General features: G+C 38.3%; 1 protein-coding gene across 3 annotated transcripts in view; it reads left to right on the top strand.

Moving 5' to 3' along the window:
* TENM1 (teneurin transmembrane protein 1) overlaps positions 1-19380 on the top strand; it is a 575853-nt gene that overhangs the window by 214985 nt on the left and 341488 nt on the right. For all 3 annotated transcript variants that reach the window (XM_055338409.1, XM_055338410.1, XM_055338408.1), the window contains exon 4: positions 18009-18249. In XM_055338409.1, the coding sequence (XP_055194384.1) occupies positions 18009-18249 (241 nt within the window). The remainder of the gene's footprint in view (positions 1-18008; positions 18250-19380) is intronic.

Here is a 19380-nt window from a genome sequence, read left to right as displayed (position 1 = left end):
GCATGTCTGTTGTCTTCTGTTCTGTCTCTTATTCCATTGTTTGCCTCTGCCATTCCCACACATCATTCTCTAAGCCATCAACAAGCTGATCTCCTTTAACCTGGGCCTTTCCCCGCACCTGTGTGTCAGTCAGCTTTTCTGTGAAACCTTATGGACTATTCTGTTCTCTCTTTCTTTTCTTTTTTTTTAAAGATTTTATTTATTTATTCATGAGAGACACAGAGAGAGAGAAAGGCAGAGACACAGGCAGAGGGAGAAGCAGGCTCCATGCAAGGAGCCTGTTGTGGGACTCGATCCCAGGGATCATGCCCTGGGCCAAAGGCAGTTGCTAAACCACTGAGCCACCCAGGGATCCCTTGTTCTTTCTTTTTTAAGTCTGCTACCATTCACTATTTCCTGTTCATCCAGTCAGTTGTATTTATATGTACGTGCTTAATGCTACCCCATGGCAGCTGTAAGACCTTCTTCTCTGAAGACCACCACGTTTCTTGTGAGTTTCCAGGTTAATGCATGTTAGGGGAAGGGGAGAGAGGGTTGAAAGGCAGAATGACGTCTGTAATCTTTGCAGTGTGGGTTAGTCAATCAAGAATATGCACAGATGTGTTTTTAAAATGCTCTGCTTAGTCCACACTATAGTTTATTTTCTGAAAGACCTATAATGCTGACCATTTCACATAAAGGTGGAAAGTGGTTATGACAGCAAGTAAAGGCATCCTCATCACGAGTGCTGCCCTTGCCAGACCATGTGATTGTGTGCAAATAACAAATTTTCCATGCTTCATTTTCCTTGTCTTAAATTTAAATGTATTTATGGATTGCCCTAGCAACTATATCATCACAATAACATACGACATCTTATAATGGGAACGGTATATTAATGGAATGATATTTGCACCTCTCTGTCCAGGAACTGCGAGCAATTAAATACAGTAGAAAATCATTTACTCAGAATGTCTAAGACCTGATCTTCTCAAGATTAATTATAACAGTGTTTATATATTTTAACTCCAAATGAGCAAAATAATTGTTAAAGGAATGCTAGTTCATAAATTTTGCCATTTACTGTGGTATGTAAAGTGTAGTGAGAAAAAACTTTAAAATCATCTCTGTGTTAGAAAAGATGACACATGATAATGTAAGATATGGTAGAAAATAAGCCAGTTTTTAAAACACAAGTCTTTCCCCTTTATTCAAATGAGTGGGAAATATCAGAAAGTGAGACAGAACATGAGAGACTCCTAACTCTGGGAAACAAACTAGGGGTGGTAGAAAGGGAGGTGGGCGGGGGGTGGGGATGACTGGGTCATGGGCACTGAGGGGGGCATTTGATGGGATGAGCACTGGGTGTTATTCTATATGTTGGCAAATTGAACACCAATAAAAAATAAATTTATAAAAAATAAGTAAAAATAAAATACAAGTCTTAGAAAATATTTATTTACTGTTAATATATTATCCCAATCAACTGAAGCATATGCTAGTGCTATGTACTGAATTGTATCTCCCCTGAATTCATATTATTGAAGCACTCACCCCCAGTGTGATGCTACGTGGAGATGGGCCTTTGGGAGATAATTAGGTTTGATGAGGTCATGAGGGCAGAGACCTTGTGATGAGATTAGTACCCTTAAAAGAAGAGACATCAGAGAATTTGCTCTTTCACTTTCTCCCTGTCATGTGAGGATACAGTGAGAAGGCAGACATTTGCAAATGAGAAAGAAAGCCTTCATCAGAAACTGACCATGCTGGCACCTTGATCTGGAGCTTCTAGCCTCTAGAACTGTGAGAAAAAAAACTCACTCAGATTATGGGATTTTGTTATGGCAGCCTGGTCTGATAAAGACAGTTGGCTCTTTATCATTTTATTACCTCCAGATTTTGGCAAGTAGTAAGTACATTTCTTTCTTTTATCATCATTTGATAAAGCCCCAAATTTCCAAATGCAATCACTTTTCTCTTTTCAATATATAAATTAAGGAATAGGCTGTATATGTTAACCGAATTCAGTGCATTAAAACTATGCTTACCCATTAAGGGATAAATGACCAAGAATCTCACATTTCTTTTGCTACCAGTAAGATTTATGATGATAATCATGTAATCATCTATTATAATTTGCCCACCCTTTTCATAATGCTTAGATTTGACCACACTTTGAGGTCACTAACCTACATTATCACACTATCAATCACCATATGACTGAGGTAAAATACTCAATTAGTGAAGGAATGGCATGACTTTTCTATTGTGGCTAAAGAACACATAACTTAAAATGTGCCACCGTAACCATTTTTTAAGTATTTTATTTATTCATTCATGAGAGACATAGAGAGGCAGAGACATAGGCAGAGGGAGAAGCAGGCTCCCCAGGAGGAGCCTGATGTGGGACTCAATCCCAGGACCCCCGGGATCATGCCCTGAGCCAAAGCCAGATGCTCAACCACTGAGCCACCCAGGTGGCCCCATCGTAACCATTTTTAAGTGCACAGTGGAATACTGTTAACTATATACACATTGTTGTGCAAGAGATCTCTCGAAAATTTTCATCTTGCAAAACCAAAATACTATTCCCATTGAACAACAGTTCCCCCAGTTTCCCTTCTCTTAGCCCCTGGAAGCCACCATTCACCTCCTCTATGAGTTTGATTATATACCTCACATAAGTAGAACTACATGGTATTTTTGTGACTGGCTTATTTCATGTATAATATCCTCAATGTTCAATCCATGTTGCAGCATGTAACAGAATTTTCTTATTCATTAAGGCTGAGTAATGTTCCATAGCATGTATATACCATGTTTTCCTTTTCAATTCATCCATCAATGCACATTGACATTGCTTCCACCATTGGCTAGTGCGAATAATGCTTCCATGAACATGGATGTGCAAGCACATCTTCAAGATCTTATTTTCAGTTATTTTGGATGTATACCCAGAAGTAGAACTGCCAGATTATATGATAATTCTATTTTTTAATGTTTTGAAGAATCTTTATACTGGTTTTCCATAAGATCTTCAACATTTTACATTTCTATTAGCAATGCACAAAGTTGCAATTTCTCTACATCCTCACCAAATCTTATTTTCTGTTTTTGTTTTTTTTAAATAGTGGCCATCCTAATGTGTGTCAGGAATATGTTATGGTTTTGGTTTGCATTTTCATGAGGATATTAATGCATCTTTTCAATATGCTTATTGGTCATTTGTATATCTTCTTTGGAGAAATGTCTCCTCAAGTCCTTTACATATTTTTTAGTCAGGTTATCTCTTGTTGAATTTTAAGAGTTCTTTGTATATTCTAGATAGTAACTCCTTATCAGATATATGGTTTGAAAATATTTTTCCCATTCTGTGGGTTGCCTTTTCACTCTGTGCATTGTTGCCTTTGCCCCACATAATGAGTAATCACTTAAAAAGTCATTTTAGAAAATCACTATTGTTCAGATAGACACTTGTAGTCACTAGACTCCTATACAAACAAACTTCTGTTGAAATGTTTAGATCATTAGGGGTTTATTTTTGTTTGTTTTTACATTTTCAGGTCTTTCAAATGGAGGTACTATATACATTACATTAGAATGTTTGGGTTATGAAGAACATAGTAATTGGTGCAAAACAAGTTGCAAAAATTCACAAAAAAAATCCACAAAATATAAAATAAAATTTAATTCACCGTTTAAAAAGCCCAGATCCAATATCCCTAGGGTTTTGAGACTTTAGAATTTTGGCATAACCATGATGTTTATGGATTTGTATAAGAGAGTGAAACATTAGAGCTGTTTTACTGACACTTGGACTACCACAACCTTAGCCATCCTCGTTATTATCCATTGCTGTAAACTCCAGCACGTATTCAGAAAAGGAAACCCCCCCATCTGTGACTCTCAGTTTCAGGAAGTCCATTTTATTTTAGTAGCATTTATTTGAAAACCAGTTTGATACTTTCTGTGACTAGATAGATGGTCATCATGAATGCAAATTATACAAAATGAGAATTTATTTTATACCCATAGTACTTCATTAGTAAATATGGTTAGGTTTTAATGTGCAGATAGAAAAATAGCATAAATAAATTGCTCAGTTGTCTTTTTAAAGAAAGCCCATTAAGCAATCTTTTCTGATATTTTCAGGATCAATGGGATAAAATGATAAACCAGCTAAGTTAAAGACTGTTAATAAGTATCATATACATTATATAAGTACTACTGAAATGAGGATATTTGCTACCGAGAATTAAAAGGAAGCAATTAATGATGCATGCATGAGCATATTGAATTGGGTTTACAAATAAAGTAACCCATTACATGGATTTTATTATAAGTTGTTACATAGCTAATTCAGTCACAGAACTTTATCTTCAGTGTTTGCAATAAATATGAATGGCAAGTGTGATAGAAGCACTGTTGGTGTGGTTTGCTTTGAATCCCAGGAGAGATGGCTGAGTGGGAGCAAACAGTCAGTCAGTTCAGTGCCATAGGACCCAAGGTCTTGGACTAGATCCTTCACTTCTCCATCTCTAAAATGATCACCGTGTATGACATTAAAACATCACATTTTCTTCTGAAACAGTAGAAAATATTCATCTCTTCAGAATATTTTCAAAATCTCACTTTCTTACAATTTTGTTAGATAGTCCGGTTTAATTGCATACTAATTAAGTGAGCAAGAAGGTACAATAACAGAGAGGTCCAAGAATAATAACACTAAGAAGCGGTAAATGAGGCTGGTAATGTCTTCACAATGAGTGTGTAGACTAATGTTTTGTTTTCATAGCACCAAAACAGTTGATTAAAATTCTTTGAAGTCAGTTATTTCTTTAGGATTATAAAAAGTATCTCATCTGATATGGTGTGTTTTCATGGTAAATCCATAGTCATAATCTTTGTGACAACAAGACACTGTGTAAATAATTTCAGTCAGAAGGCCAGAAGAGGTCTTAACATCTGAATATCCATGCCTTTCTCCATCTTGAGCTGCTGCTCCTAAAAAGAAAAGGGCTGTGTTTTTCTTTTCTTCTTACTTCCCAGGTACATATCTTAACAAGAATTAGAGAAAGAACTACAGTAGTTCCGGGGCGCCTCGGTGGCTTAGTGGCTGAGCGTCTGCCTCCAGCTCATGGTATGATCCTGGGATTCTGGGATCAAGTCCCACATCAGGCTCCCTGCATGGAGCCTGCTTCTCCTTCTGCCTGTGTCTGCCTCTCTCTGTGTATCTCTCATGAATAAGTATAAAATAAAATATTTTAAAAAAAGGTATCCTGAGAGAGAGGACCACATAATTTTTATTATAGTATGTTATTATAATTGTTCCATTTTATTGTTACTGTTGTTAATCTCTATGTCTAATTTATAAACTAAACTCTATCATAGGCATGTATGTATAGGAAAAATGTAGTATATCTAGGGTTCAGTACTAGTCATGGTTTCAGGCATCCACTGGGGGTCTTAGAAAGTATGCCTCATGAGTAAGGGCGGAGTACTGTAGAGCTGCAGCAACACTGAATTCTTGGAAAGACAGCTGTCTTCTCATCTGAATTCATGAAAAGAATTACAATAATAGTGATATTGATAACTAATATTAACCGAATTTATAACAGCTACCAGGTAATATGCTAAGTACTTAGCATACAACCCTGGTCTGATGTCCATGCTCTTTGCATATACTATACTAGAGTATCATTAATATGCAGTGCTTTAGGGATCCCTGGGTGGCGCAGCGGTTTGGCGCCTGCCTTTGGCCCAGGGCGCGATCCTGGAGACCCGGGATCGAATCCCACATCGGGCTCCCGGTGCATGGAGCCTGCTTCTCCCTCTGCCTGTGTCTCTGCCTCTCTCTCTCACTGTGTGCCTATCATAAATAAATAATAATAAAAAAAACACTTGTTAATATGCAGTGCTTTAATAAATATATTTGGATATTGTATAAGGCAAGTCATCTACCACAAATTAGGTTGACACATAGTTCCACAATTGATCAAATATCATTAGGTTATAATGTGGATGTTGATCCTGGTGCCAGGATGACTAAGTTCCTGTGTATTTATTTAATATGAAAGTTATACCTATGGAATACCATACTTCTAAGTAGTAGACACAGTTTGTTCAGTGGCATTTTGGTATAATATTACTTTAAAATGTTTCTAAATATTCCTGACACTTTATACAGCTATCTATTTGCCTTCCCTCATGGGATTTTATGTACTTTGAGGGAATTCTTTGAAAGGCAGTTTTGCTTGCAGCTTTGCCCAGTGAATAAAGCATCAGATAATATTTGTGAAGGTCTTTGAGAGATGCAGATGAAAGGTGCTTCCTAAATACAAAGCACTAATGTTGTATTCATGAAAATGGTTTTTCTTCATATCCTTTGCTCGAATGTTAAAGTCCCAAGGTGTTATTGCAATAAGTACTTTCGAAATGCATGTATACCCCCAAATCATTTGGTATAGGGGAAAATGCAAGTGAATGCACTCAGAGCACTAAAATAAAAATCATGAAATAGAGCCTGCTATCTGAAGTAAAAGGGACTGGGAGCATAATAAGCAAGCTAATCAATGTAGAGTGTTTGGTGTGGCTTGGAGGAACAGGAAAGGAGTCAACTATTCTTCTATTGACTCATGATTTCAAGAATAGCTTCTAAGAACTGTTTTGAAGAAAATAAACGTGTGAAAATTGTAAAGTGTTTTTGAACTATAATGGAGAAGTTTTAAATAAGCAAATATGTTGGGATCAGATAGATTTTCTTTTAGGTTGCTTACTAGATGGTACCTGAATTTTATAGATTTTGTCAGGTTCAATAATTAATCATTCATTTAATAATACTACTTAGTGATTACTATGTGTCAGGCACACATAGCGCTTTGTGCATGTGACCTCATTTAATGCTCACAAAAACATTAAGAGATATTTATTAGTATCCCTGTTTTACAAGATAAGGAAACAGAGGCTTCAGAGGGTTTTATTGATCACTATCAAACTGATAGTAAATAGCAGATCTGTGATTTTAAACCCAGACTGATCTGATCCTAATGTCTGTAACTTAACCACTGTGTCATTTGGAATTGTCACAATGTACTTGCTAATTTAAACAAGTCACATAGAGATGAGTTCCTCTAAATAAGTAGATTAGTATTAGAGAAAATACTCCACTTGATTCATGTTATTGAATGTAAACCAATGAAACCAAGACACTCTCCTGTTCATCTTCTACTTCTGAATACATGGTATTCCATAACTAATTAGGTTTAATTTCTTCTCTACTTTGGCTTCTCTATCATTTCTTTGGAAGGTATAAATAGTAATACCATATCTCTATATCTTGACCTGCAACTGACTTGATGATTGCTACTAGAAGCAAGAATTTGGATGTCGAGGAGCTGCATGTTAAACCTGCGTGACAGGACTTCCTGAGTAACAGAATTATGCTTCACATAAGCTGTTTCTAAATGCTAATGAGGCTGGGAGTGCAAAAGACAGCAAAAGTAATATGTTCTTTCATCCTGTTAGACACCTCACTCTGTGCAGGCTACCAAGACTACCAAATCAAGGCTTGCCTTTGTGGATTACAAGGAACGCAAAATGGAGCTGGGTACACATGCCTGCATTCTAATTTTATTTGTATCTTTTGCAGTACTTATTTGCAGTTGGTGAGCAAACCAAAGTGAAAGCAAATTTGAATCAAGTCCATCTATGAACCCAGATCACACTCTTCAGTTGGGTCTGGTGTACACCTTGAGTATTGATATGCAGGAATGAGCTTCTCTGCACTGATTTCAAGCACTACAAGTGGCTTCTTTCAAAACTCATTCAGATAAGCAGTGTGTGCTTGATCCTCTGTCCCTCTCAGTAGGCTTTCTGTCATCTAAAAAATGTTTCCCCTGAGAATCATTGAAAAAAGCTATTTAAATGACCTTAACTAAGAATTAAGTTGCTTAAGATACTTTGTTAAAGAGTTATCAGTCACTACCTATGAAATATTTTCTGAATTTCTAGGATTACCATTTATATTTAATGTACAGTCTCATATTCATAGTTTCTTCAACATATGTTCTCATTGTTTTTCCTCCTGTTTATGCCAGCTGACCGTTTTCCCCTTGAGACAAGCTTATTTTTATTTTATTTTTTTTTTAGTTTTCCTAAGGCATCTATACATGGTGGGATGGGGATGAACCTGTCTGAAATCAGCACTTATTCAATCTACTCTAACATTATATTGGTAGATTCCACTAATTTGCTCATTTTGATGGACTTTCACTTGATCCACTAGCAAACACATCTATATCAATATATCAGTATATTTCCTAATTGAGCTGCCTTCTCGTGACTTCATTAGCCATCTTCCAGTTAATGAAGTCTCAAGTGCAATCTATATGTAATTTGAGGCTACATGTGAAAAGACATCATTACAAAAGAATTTGTCAGATAACTTTTTTGTATTCTGGGTGATGTTCATCCAGAATCCTGCATTTTGTTTGGGGAAACATAAAGACCTAGTTAAATTGGAGGGAGTCCAGAGAGATAAGCAGTAATGTAATTGAGGGAATGAATCAGATTTTGAAGGAAAAATAAAATGAGTTAAATATGCATAGCTGAGCATAAGCAAAGTTTATAAGGGAGGCTTAGTAATATATCTTAATGTTGGCACCCCTCCAGCAAACAGCTCTATTTAACATCTCACTAAAATAACATGTTGAAAAACAAGAAAATGAAAATTTGTAATAAGGAGGGAATTAATCAATGAGCATTTCAGGCAGAAAGCTTCAAATACAAGCTGTGCCCACACAATGCCAAAACAACTGGTAGGAATGGGAAGAATTCAATCAAATAAGATATTTGGTTTCATAAAACATTCTCTCACACTGTAGTTGTTATAATTGTTTTTTAATAAAATAAACTTAATTGAATTCCAACTAAAACTTTGAATCTATTCCAATTAATTAAGTTCACAAGTAAACAAAATTTTAAACTTGTATTGACTAAAATTATGGGCTAAGCGTTTGGAAGATACAAAGATGACTCAGACCTAGATCCTGATTTAAGACAAGGAGATGCATAATTTGACTGCAAGCTGGGAAATAAAACTTAACTCTCTTCTTCCTCCACACCCATCACTTCCCAGTTCATAGCTCTTAGGAGACTCCTTCAGTAATCCAAAGATCAGGCAGAGAGGTTGATGGCAGCCAGTAGGGTTCTACCATCAGACGTCAAGATCACAATTCTCAATTTTCTTGGCCCCAGTATATTTTAATAACATGTACATGTGCATACACTCTTGTGAGAATACCAAGAGTTTTGTTCCCAATCCCCACCCTGCCCCATTTTCTTTTTTGAGAGGAGGAACAATAAAATTTTCATCATCCCTATAGTATGCATGTAATCATTTTATCAGGAAGTAGATGTGGGAACTAGTGATTAAAATGGTTTATGGGGGGACGCCTGGGTGGCTCAGTGGTTGAGCACCTGCCTTTGGCCCAGGGCATGATCCTGGAGTCCCGGGAGCAAGTCCTGCATCGGGTTCCCTGCACGGAGCCTGCTTCTCCCTCTGCCTGTGTCTCTGCCTCTCTCTGTGTGTCTCTCATGCATAAATAAAATCTTTTTAAAAAAATAAAATGGTTTGTGGGATCACAGTTGTATCTGTGTCTAGCACTAACTGAACCCCACCCCCTTTCTCTCCCATCCAAGAAAGCACATGCATAAGAAACTCGGTGAGAGTGACACTGTTAGAGCTATCACCTTGAGTCCACTCTCATCTATTATTTGTAAAGTAAATTATTTGTGAATTTTAGTCCTCTACTGTAGTAACGAGTGATTGCAAAACTTATGTATGTTTGGATCCTGTAGCTCAGAACTGCCGAACTTGGGCAAAACATGGGTGAAATATGAGAGTTGTCTTGTCTTGGGCATGCTGCTGTAACAGGGCTGTCTCTCCCCATTGTCTCAGGTGGGGGCTGTGTATCTGTTCAGTACCCAGGTACAGATGCTAGAACTCCTCTCCTCCACTGCACTAGGCGTCCACGAGTCTCCTTTGTTCCTAAAGTTGTGCTGGGGAAGAGGAACTATAGGGTATGGGGAAACTTTCTCACCAAATAGCCAGACAGTATTGGATAGATAATGGTATTAATAATCATCTTTTTCTTTAATCTCCATCTGAAATAAAGTTTTGGGTGGAGCAGCTAAAACATCCCCAGCCTTCCTTAGTCCTCCATGCTTTGTTTTTATCCTGTAGGATTGTTGTGTCTTCTACTTTTTGTTGTTTTATTACTCTTAATATAGCTTGCCCTCATTATTTAACATATGGTAGTATGAAAAATATTTTTCTTAGAAATTTAGACACAGTCATAATGTTTTCTTGATTTGTGCTCTGAACATTCAGAGTTCTATTTTCATAAATAACATTAAAATGATTTTCATCCATTGCTTTTTGAACAAATGCAGGATGATCATTTGTAATAGTCTAATAAAAAAAAAAACCAAAGCTCTGAAAATGTAAACTTTGTAAAATTCCAGAATATCTGTTATTAGCTAATTTATTAAATGATTCACTGTCAATTAATTCATAACCCTCCATTACCTACTTGCAAATAAATAATGAACTTGGGGATTGAAAATAATTGAAATACCTACATACGACTTTACTTTGAGGATAAAGTAAATATGAACTTTTAAGGATCATTACTTTTTTATATTTTCTTTTTGATATACTTCACTGCCTAATAATGGAAGCCACAGCATCATTGTCAGCATAAGATAAAACAGGGCAATTATCTATTTCTTATTTCCTGGCACATAATGGATAACAGAGTTTCCTTCAAGACCACAGTGAAAAAGGCTTTGGCCAACCACTAATTTTAATTGTTAATTAATACCATATATTCATATTTAGAATTTGACATTTAAAATTCCAAATCGGACTGTAAAGTAGAGCTTTTTACCATTCTACTTAGAAAAATGAATAGGTAACAAATGTATTGACTTCACTTTTCCTCTTCTTGCAATGTTGCCAGAAGCTCTGAAAATATAAGCAAAGATGTATCCGTCCTATATTTTCACAACCCAGAAAATTGGGTAGTTTGAACATTTACTTCAGTAATTTAAGCAAAACAGCATTTAGCCACAGTCCTTTCTTTTTTTCTTGATTGTTAAGTCCTAGTTTGTCTGTCTTAATCTATGTCAGAGAGTTGATTGAGTTAACAAACCAGCCACTTATTGGCAGGAATATTGACTGTTATTCGTAAGATTGGCTAATTGCACTATGTAAAGCCAATACAATACACAGCACAGTTGGATTCCCCACGAGAACAGGAAGAAGTGCATTGGGGGGAGGGTTGCCTTGTAGATATTTGACTCATTGTTATACTTGTACAACTTACAGGAGAACAGGAAAAGAAATTAATGAGACCTAGAAAATAGGAAGTTTACACTTTCTGTAGGTAGACCAGCACATTCTTTGAAGACAAGCATCAGTTTATGGAGAGACCAGTGTAAATACAAGTTTCAGCACAGACATGTCAAAGGATTGTAGGTGCTTCAGTGCTGACCTTTATTTCCAGTGGTTGTAACAAAGATCAACCCAACTGGCAGAAATTAATAGAATGTACTCTCTTACTTGCTGTCTTGGTAAGAGAACCTGTTCGATGTCCTCAAAGGATATACTTTACAGTCTGAAAGAGAGTACATAGCATCGCAGGGCTCTGGAGCCATGCATAGTGCAGTAATCTAGAACCAGATTGAAACCGTGTAAACCGGAAAACATTATTTATTGTTGGCCTGCCCCCAGATCTTCTGTGACTCTTCTCCTGCAGTCATGTGCTTTAGTTGCCAATTCTGTTTCTCTCTCATTCTGCCTCTTTCTCTTGTCTGCGTCTCGCTCATACACATGTCCATATACACACACAAACATCTATTAAACTTTACCAATTTAATAGATTTTATTTCTCTTCTCAATCTAATGGTTTATTTAACTAATGGATCTGCTTTTATTAAAGGCTGTGGGTACATTAATAGTAAAGCAGTATTGTTTGAACCAGGAAAAAGATAAGCTATACCTGTTTACTCAATTTTCTTCTGAAAACCAATTTTCTTTCATATTCTTTGAGCCTCTAATAATAATTATAAAGCTGAGAACAGAAAAAGTCCACAGCCAAATACAGTTAAGACTAATGTGGTGATCACTGAGCACTCTCAAGTTAATGGATATTAGCCATAACATGCGAATTTATAAACCACCTCCTCACAGGTTGTGAAAGCTCCCTGTGGCAAGTAAAGTACTACAAAGTAATAATATACATTTAGAATTACTCGTAATAGTTAATATTAATAATAAACCTCCCTTCTTTATTTTAAAACATTTTCTTTTTATCCCCTCTCCTGCCTAGGAGGGAGAATAGCTCAGAAAAACAACCTAAGGAACCAAAGGCTTGTAATTGGCCTCGAGAGACTTGACATAAGTAGTTATGGCAATAACCCTTGGTGCCCTGATGTTCTTTGCTCGTGTAGATTACCAAGGTTTTCATAAGCATTAATTAATATTACCTCATAAGAGTTCAGAGAGGTGGTTAAATACTAACACAGGCCCATAATCCTGCATCAAAAATCTTTGGGGTCCTTTTGTTTCAAAATTGAGAATTTTTCAGATTTTACACAGGTAATGCCATGCATATATTATGTGTTGTGTAACACCCAGTCTGGGATGTGAGCCAGCATCCTTTAATAATACATCAATATTTCTGCAGCTAAATGTATAAAAATTCTGTAAAGGAAATAAAGACTATAAATACCGTTATATCAGTTTAGATCAGGTTTCACTACCAAATGAATGAGAAAAAACCTTGGTTTTCAGGAATTTTTTGATTCCAGAGCTACAGACAAGGTATAGTCGTGCCATCTTCTCTTTGGCCAACGAGGTAATGAAACACAGACTTAAGGCCAGGAAGTATAGATATGTTTTCTGACTCCCCATGACCTTTTCCTACAGCGTTGAGAATATGTGCTCCTCTTGGTAACATACACCACATAGTAACTTTGGGGGGGAAAACATATTTTGGGGGTTATTTTCTGAATTTCAGTAAAGAAATTTTGATTGGTTAAGTACACAGATCTGGGGAAAAATAAGGCATGTGTCTGCTTTGGTCACATTTTTCAGAAAAAAATTATCCATTTGGCATTGCTGTATTAATGACAGTATTTATTTTTAACACTTAGAGAAAATGATTTTGCATGTACAGTAAATGATTTTGCATGTACAGTCAGTTCTGCTACAATGCTTATTTTGAAAACATTAATTTGTTCTTGTGCTATTGGTATCTTTCAGAACAATTCGAACATAAGACAAATTTTGTGTCTACGTACATGTGATTCCATCTGTTAAAAATACTAGGGGAAGGCAGAAAACTGCACACAGCAGAGTGAACCATTGAGGAATGTACACAGTATACACATGCATATAACGGAAACATCTACCAGCTGTCTTGGTACACCATTTGGTGTTAGGAGCCTTGCAATCTATCTGCACCTGGGGTTAGATCTTTCTGTGGGACTCAGACAACCCTCCTTCCATCATGCCACAATAACTCATAACTTGCAAGCCATCTGACACCCACTGTCACGAGCCAGCTTCAGGTCTTGTGTCCCCAACCCCTTTTCCCCATAAGCCCTTTCCCAATGTGCAATTTTGCATAGTGCAGAGAATGTAAGAAATGCAAACATCGCCTTATAGCCAAATGCACTATGTTGATGCAGCCCTTCAATAAGTCCGCACACAGTGTTTCAGAATAGAGGCATTCTGATGTCTGGTGGAACGTTTCTCTGACTAAAAAACAAAAACAAACAAACAAAAAACCAACTATGCACGACAACTTTCTTTTCCTGCTTACCCTTTGGGGATGATAGTTGTTTCTGAAGGCCTATACTTCTGCTAACAGTTCTCCCACACCTAAAATACCTTAGGTATACAACTGGGAGGCATTTTCCTCTCACAGAGACTTTTCTTACCTAGTTATTTTAGGACCTCAAACCTGAAACTGGATCCTATCCAAGTATGTTATGTGAATTAGAACTTTCCATCTGAAATCTTAATTTACTTTCAGAAAGTTTTATAAGTATGTCCAGATATACACATTTCATAATCACTCCCCTCCCCCCCCCCCGTTGCGTCTCTCTCTTTGGGCACAGAAATGTATGGCTGCCACATACATTTGGAAGTAAGTGCATGTGACTCTTAACCCCTTGGAACTGGTGTTCTAGAGCTCCCAACGCTGAACCCAAGTGTATTTTTCATTAGTGTTTAAGGTTGGGAAATCCCATTTCATGGAGCCCAAGGATTAAATTATTTCATTTGGGAGGGAATAAGTGCATTCTCCATTTTTTTCCTGAGGTGAGAGAAAGAATGAAGCTGAGATCATTTGCATTTCATAAGGGCTTAAGGTCTGCATGTATTCCACTCAATTCAACAATTCAATATTGTGAGAGCCTTTAAAGGCAATATTAACAAGTAGGGAAACCTTTGCATATTTAAAACATGGAAAGAAAGATACACAATAAAATAGATATAAATCAATACAGACGCATGTATATATATAATCAAAATAACTATACCAAGTAGTTCTACCTGCAGCAGAAATGGTATAATATGTTATAATAATACCATGATCATACTTTTCAATGAAGTAGAATTTTTATCATGTTTCATAATAAGGAAGTTGCAAAGATTGTGAGGAAATCCAGCAAGCAATAAATCCAGATGACAATGAGTGATTCTTTCTTTTGAACAGCTGTACCTAGTAGAGTCTTTCTGTCTTTTGAACAACTGTACTGACACAAATACCTACTGATTAAGCTAATAGATGTCACGTGTCATTCAGAGGTGTTCTGGACACAACATGGTCAATTGATTCCTTCTCTTCTTCTAACTCTAGACTCCCACCTTTTATTTCCCTTCCTCGCATCATTAGGTTCATGGATTTAGGTGGCAAGTCTGTAGAGTGTGTCACTGCTGCCTTTTGCGTGTCTTATAGGGGCATGGTTTTAAGCACCCTCTTTGGAATACCATTGCCCTTCTCCGTGGCTGTGGGAGAGATTTCACTACAACCTCCAAGGGGAAACCTACTGCTCTGTGAGCTATCAAATAGATACCTAGCAGCCACATCAGAATGAAAGAGCCAAAGGGGGGACACTGAGAGTAGTTCTCTAGATCCCAGGGGGTTGTGAAATAAAAGCTTTTAGGGGTCTTACTCTGTACCTAGCCCTGTGCTCATATGACATGCAAGAAAAGTAGAAGATGATCTTGCTCTAAGAAATATACAGTCTGTTTTGGTAGATAAAACAAAAAGTAGGATAACAAGGGGATCCTATAATATTGCAAACTCAGGAGCCAAAGTTATGATAAGAAGACTACCTGTTAAAGTCAGGGGAAAGAGTCATATTTATTTTCCAAAATAGCGTATGGAAAAAGTACTGGGCTGGGTGGGAATCATCAGACAGAGGCAGACAAATTCATACAAGTTGAATGACTTTGAACAAGTCACTTTACCTCTCTGAGTCTTGGGTTCCTCATCTGTAAAATGGAGAGGGGAGGAGGGAGAGCTGAACTAAGTGATCACCATGGTCATTTCCAGGCTGAAGGTTTCATCCTTTTACTACATTTTTTAAAGATTTAATTATTCATGAGAGACACAGAGGGAGAGGGAGAGGGAGAGAGAGAGAGAGAGAGAGAGAGGCAGAGAGGCAGAGACACAGGCAGAGGGAGAAGCAGGCTCCATGCAGGGAGCCCGACGTGGTACTCCATCCCGGGTCTCCAGGATCACACTCTGGGCTGCAGGTGGCACTAAACCACTGAGCCACTGGGGCTGCCCCCTTTTACTACATTTAATAAATAAGCAATCACTGACATACTATATCCAAACACATTCTTCATGAATTCAATTTAATTGCTAGGAGAAAGGATTATTGTTTCCATTTTACAAATGAGGAGTTAATGTTTCTAAGTGGCACAAGCAGTCTTCAAACCCAGGCCTGCCATACCCCTAAATTCTATGCTCTTTCCAGTATGCTGTGCCGCATTACCATCACCATTAGCCTATACCATTACGCTAAACTGCCTTCCTTTTCAACGCTTAAGGAGCTATGATCTAAGAAGGGAAGCAGACATATAAACAACCACAATGGAAGGTGGTATGTTATCAGTGAAAAGTCCAGAAGACGTGGGAGATTCTGTGTTTCTAAATCTTAAGGAGTTAAAGAAAGCTTGTATTAGAAAGATCTACAATACAGTGAGTGGAGCATTGACCAGAGAGTCAGGAGATGAGCTTCTAGTTTGGGCCATGCCAAGTATCCCTGGACAAGCAGCTCTCCAAACATCAGTTTTCTCATCTGCAAAATGAAAGGATCTTCAAGATCTTTTGGGTTCCAGCATTCAATGCTTATTTGAGTCCAAAGATGGAAAGCATGCTTGTAGTTATGGTTATGAATATGAGCCCAGAGGTTTAAAAAAATTAATGAGATGTTAAGTGCTTGTGATGATATTTTTAGTGGAGAGATTTGGGCTGGGCCTGGAATAATAGGGTTGATTTCGAAAATTCATGAAGCATTTTAGTTCCTTTTAAACATACAAGGGTAGCTGACTATCTAAAGGGATATTTTGTATAAAATGAATGATCACTCCTCCTTTCCCTATCTATCTTTTGTACAATTTCCTTTTTCATATAGCAAGTTTATTTAAAGGGAGAGCCATCTATAGGAGAAAACACAGCCAAGAATTTGTCATGCTCTTGGGGCACCAGTATCATTTTAAAATATGAAAACCATGCCAGTGTCTTCGAAATTCAAGTTTGAGGTAGAAGGATGGAAAGAAGTTATTTTTTCCCTGTGATCAGCCGCTGCAAAGTGAGTCTCAGCACAAACCAGCTGAGCCCTTTTGCTAGGCATGGAAAGCCTCTGGCATTTTTCTGCTTTTCAACTCTCAGTCATTTGGGAGGTGGGACAAAGCCATGCTGTCTACAAAGTTTATCCAGAACGTGCTGGTGTTACAAGAGATCACTTGACATCTATTATGTTTCTCCCGTGGAAGAGAGGTGGCTATCAGCTACAATAGTGATTCCTTTTCAAAGGGGTTTAATTGGGGCATTTCTCATGGGCCAAATTCTAACTCGCTGTCTATACATGTGCCTGCCAGGAAAACAGTGGAAAAATACCAAACAATAGCAACAACAGAAGTCGGAGGACCACTGTCCCAGGCTGCCCCCACTGCAAACAGGCAGAGAAAAAATGGTTTCCCTTCTGCCAAAGCTGCGGCTAATAGGGCAGAGATCCTAGAGAGGTGTGGCAGGTGGGGGAGGGGCACGGACTGTGCAGTGCAAGGCCAGAGAAATACGTGTAATAACCAGAACAAACTCCTTTTAAAAAGCCTACCTTTTCCAGGCAGCACTCGTAGTTGGGGGGGGGGGGGGCTGGCAAAGAGATGCATTTCACGCAGGTAAGTTACACACTCAGGGAGCTGGTTTTCTGAAGTAGGGATTTGCTCCCGTGTAGGCAGGCAGGCTAGCATCCTTTCCTGGGGTAAGCCAGAAGGGGGCCTTATACTTTTATTTGAAGTGTCGAATGATTTTTCTTGCAACAAATTTGTGCCTTTCACCGGTATTTTCCGAAGTGAGACTTTTGCAACTGATGGAAATCGGCTCACTTCTGTTCTGTAACTTAGTGTCTTGTTGATGATTTATTTGTTCGGCAGCAGAAACTATGACAAATTGTGTGAGGCAGCCTCATTTACTTTTTAGCTGCTAGGGCCCTGAAGAATTTACATGTAAATGCAACTGTGAATGTTTTACATTTCATGAGCGTGCTGCACGTGTTTTTGTAAGTTAAGTGACATTTTTACAGATAGACTGAACTTAAAAGTCCGCCCCCCCCACCCCGCAGGTTATATTATTCTGAAATCCTAAGTCTGCCAAGCTGTGTTTTCCTGACTGCCAAGTGGGAGAGGAAGTCTCTATTTGGTGTTTTTCTTCTCTCCTCTTTAGACATGCCAAGCAGCCCGCACAACCAGTTCACCTTCAGACCCCTCCCGCCGCCCCCGCCGCCCCCGCACGCGTGCACCTGTGCCAGGAAACCAGCCCCTGCCGCCGACTCTCTTCAGAGGAGATCAATGACTACCCGCAGCCAGCCCAGCCCCGCGGCTCCAGCTCCGCCAACCAGTACACAGGATTCAGTTCATCTGCATAACAGCTGGGTGTTGAATAGCAACATACCTTTGGAGACCAGGTATTTGAGCTATTATTGATCTCGATAACCTAAATATTGGCAGGGGCCGATTTCACCGAGCGCGGACACTCGTCTCACCAGAGCCATCTGCAGAGGCGCACAAATGCACACCCAGATTCAGGGGCACGAAGGCAGCCCCCTCTGCAAGCACAGGAGCGCGCCCAGGCACACACATCAAGATTCAGGCCCGCTCGCACACACAGACCAAAGCAGATTCACGTGGAAAATGAAACCACAGAGGCATAAACACCCCCACAGGCAGCCACCCACAAAAACATCTGAAGCGAAGCAATAATCTAAACTCTCGGTGCATCCTCAAAGGCACTGGTCCCTTGTTTTAGGAAACTGCAACGTTGCGGGAAAATCCAAACACAACGGGAGGAGCCGTGATAATTTGGATTTTATTGTAAGATTCTTTCAAAAAGTAAATTGCCGTCAAACATTTTCAAAAAGGATTTGCTCCATAAATTGGAGGGTCCATGTGTACTTTTATTTATTTATTTTTGTATATGTTTTTATTGGAGTTCAACTTGCCAACATATAGCATAACACCCAGTGCTCATCCCGTCAAGTGCCCCCTTAAGTGCCCGTCACCCGTGTGTACTTTTATTTTTTTTTCCCCGTGTGTACTTTTAAAGACTCACTTCTGCCTTGAGGGTGACGTTTGGCCTTTTGACAAAAAAAAGTTTGCCTCTGTTTTTCTGGCCCTTCACATATTCAGCTTTTTGGAGTCACTCTTCAGGTCTTTGTCATGAGATTCAAGTTGTACTCCTCCACAGTTCTAGATCTCTGTCTGGAGCATAATAGACTTTAGCACTGGATGCGATTGAATGAGAAATTATTCATCATTTCTATTCACTCCCTCTTAAATCAGAAATTACAGCATCCTATTAACATAGAAAGACATTACCTAATAAAACATACTATTTTGTCATCTCTTAAATCCAAGGACTTCCCCTTGCCTTCTATATGCCTTATTTAGATCTACTACTAAAGCTTTTTGTAGACACATTTGTATGTAAACAATGGGTATAATATATCACTTGATAAGCAATGTGTGGTGTCAACTCTGATCAATTTCTATCCCAATATCTGGGAATTGGAAAGGAAAGGGGAGGACTAATAAACCTA

This window comes from Nyctereutes procyonoides, unplaced genomic scaffold (genome assembly GCF_905146905.1).
Source record: "Nyctereutes procyonoides isolate TBG_1078 unplaced genomic scaffold, NYPRO_anot_genome, whole genome shotgun sequence".
Taxonomy (NCBI): Eukaryota; Metazoa; Chordata; class Mammalia; order Carnivora; family Canidae; genus Nyctereutes; species Nyctereutes procyonoides.
Note: the sequence above shows the minus strand (reverse complement) of the source record. Positions and strands in the feature narration are given on the sequence as shown.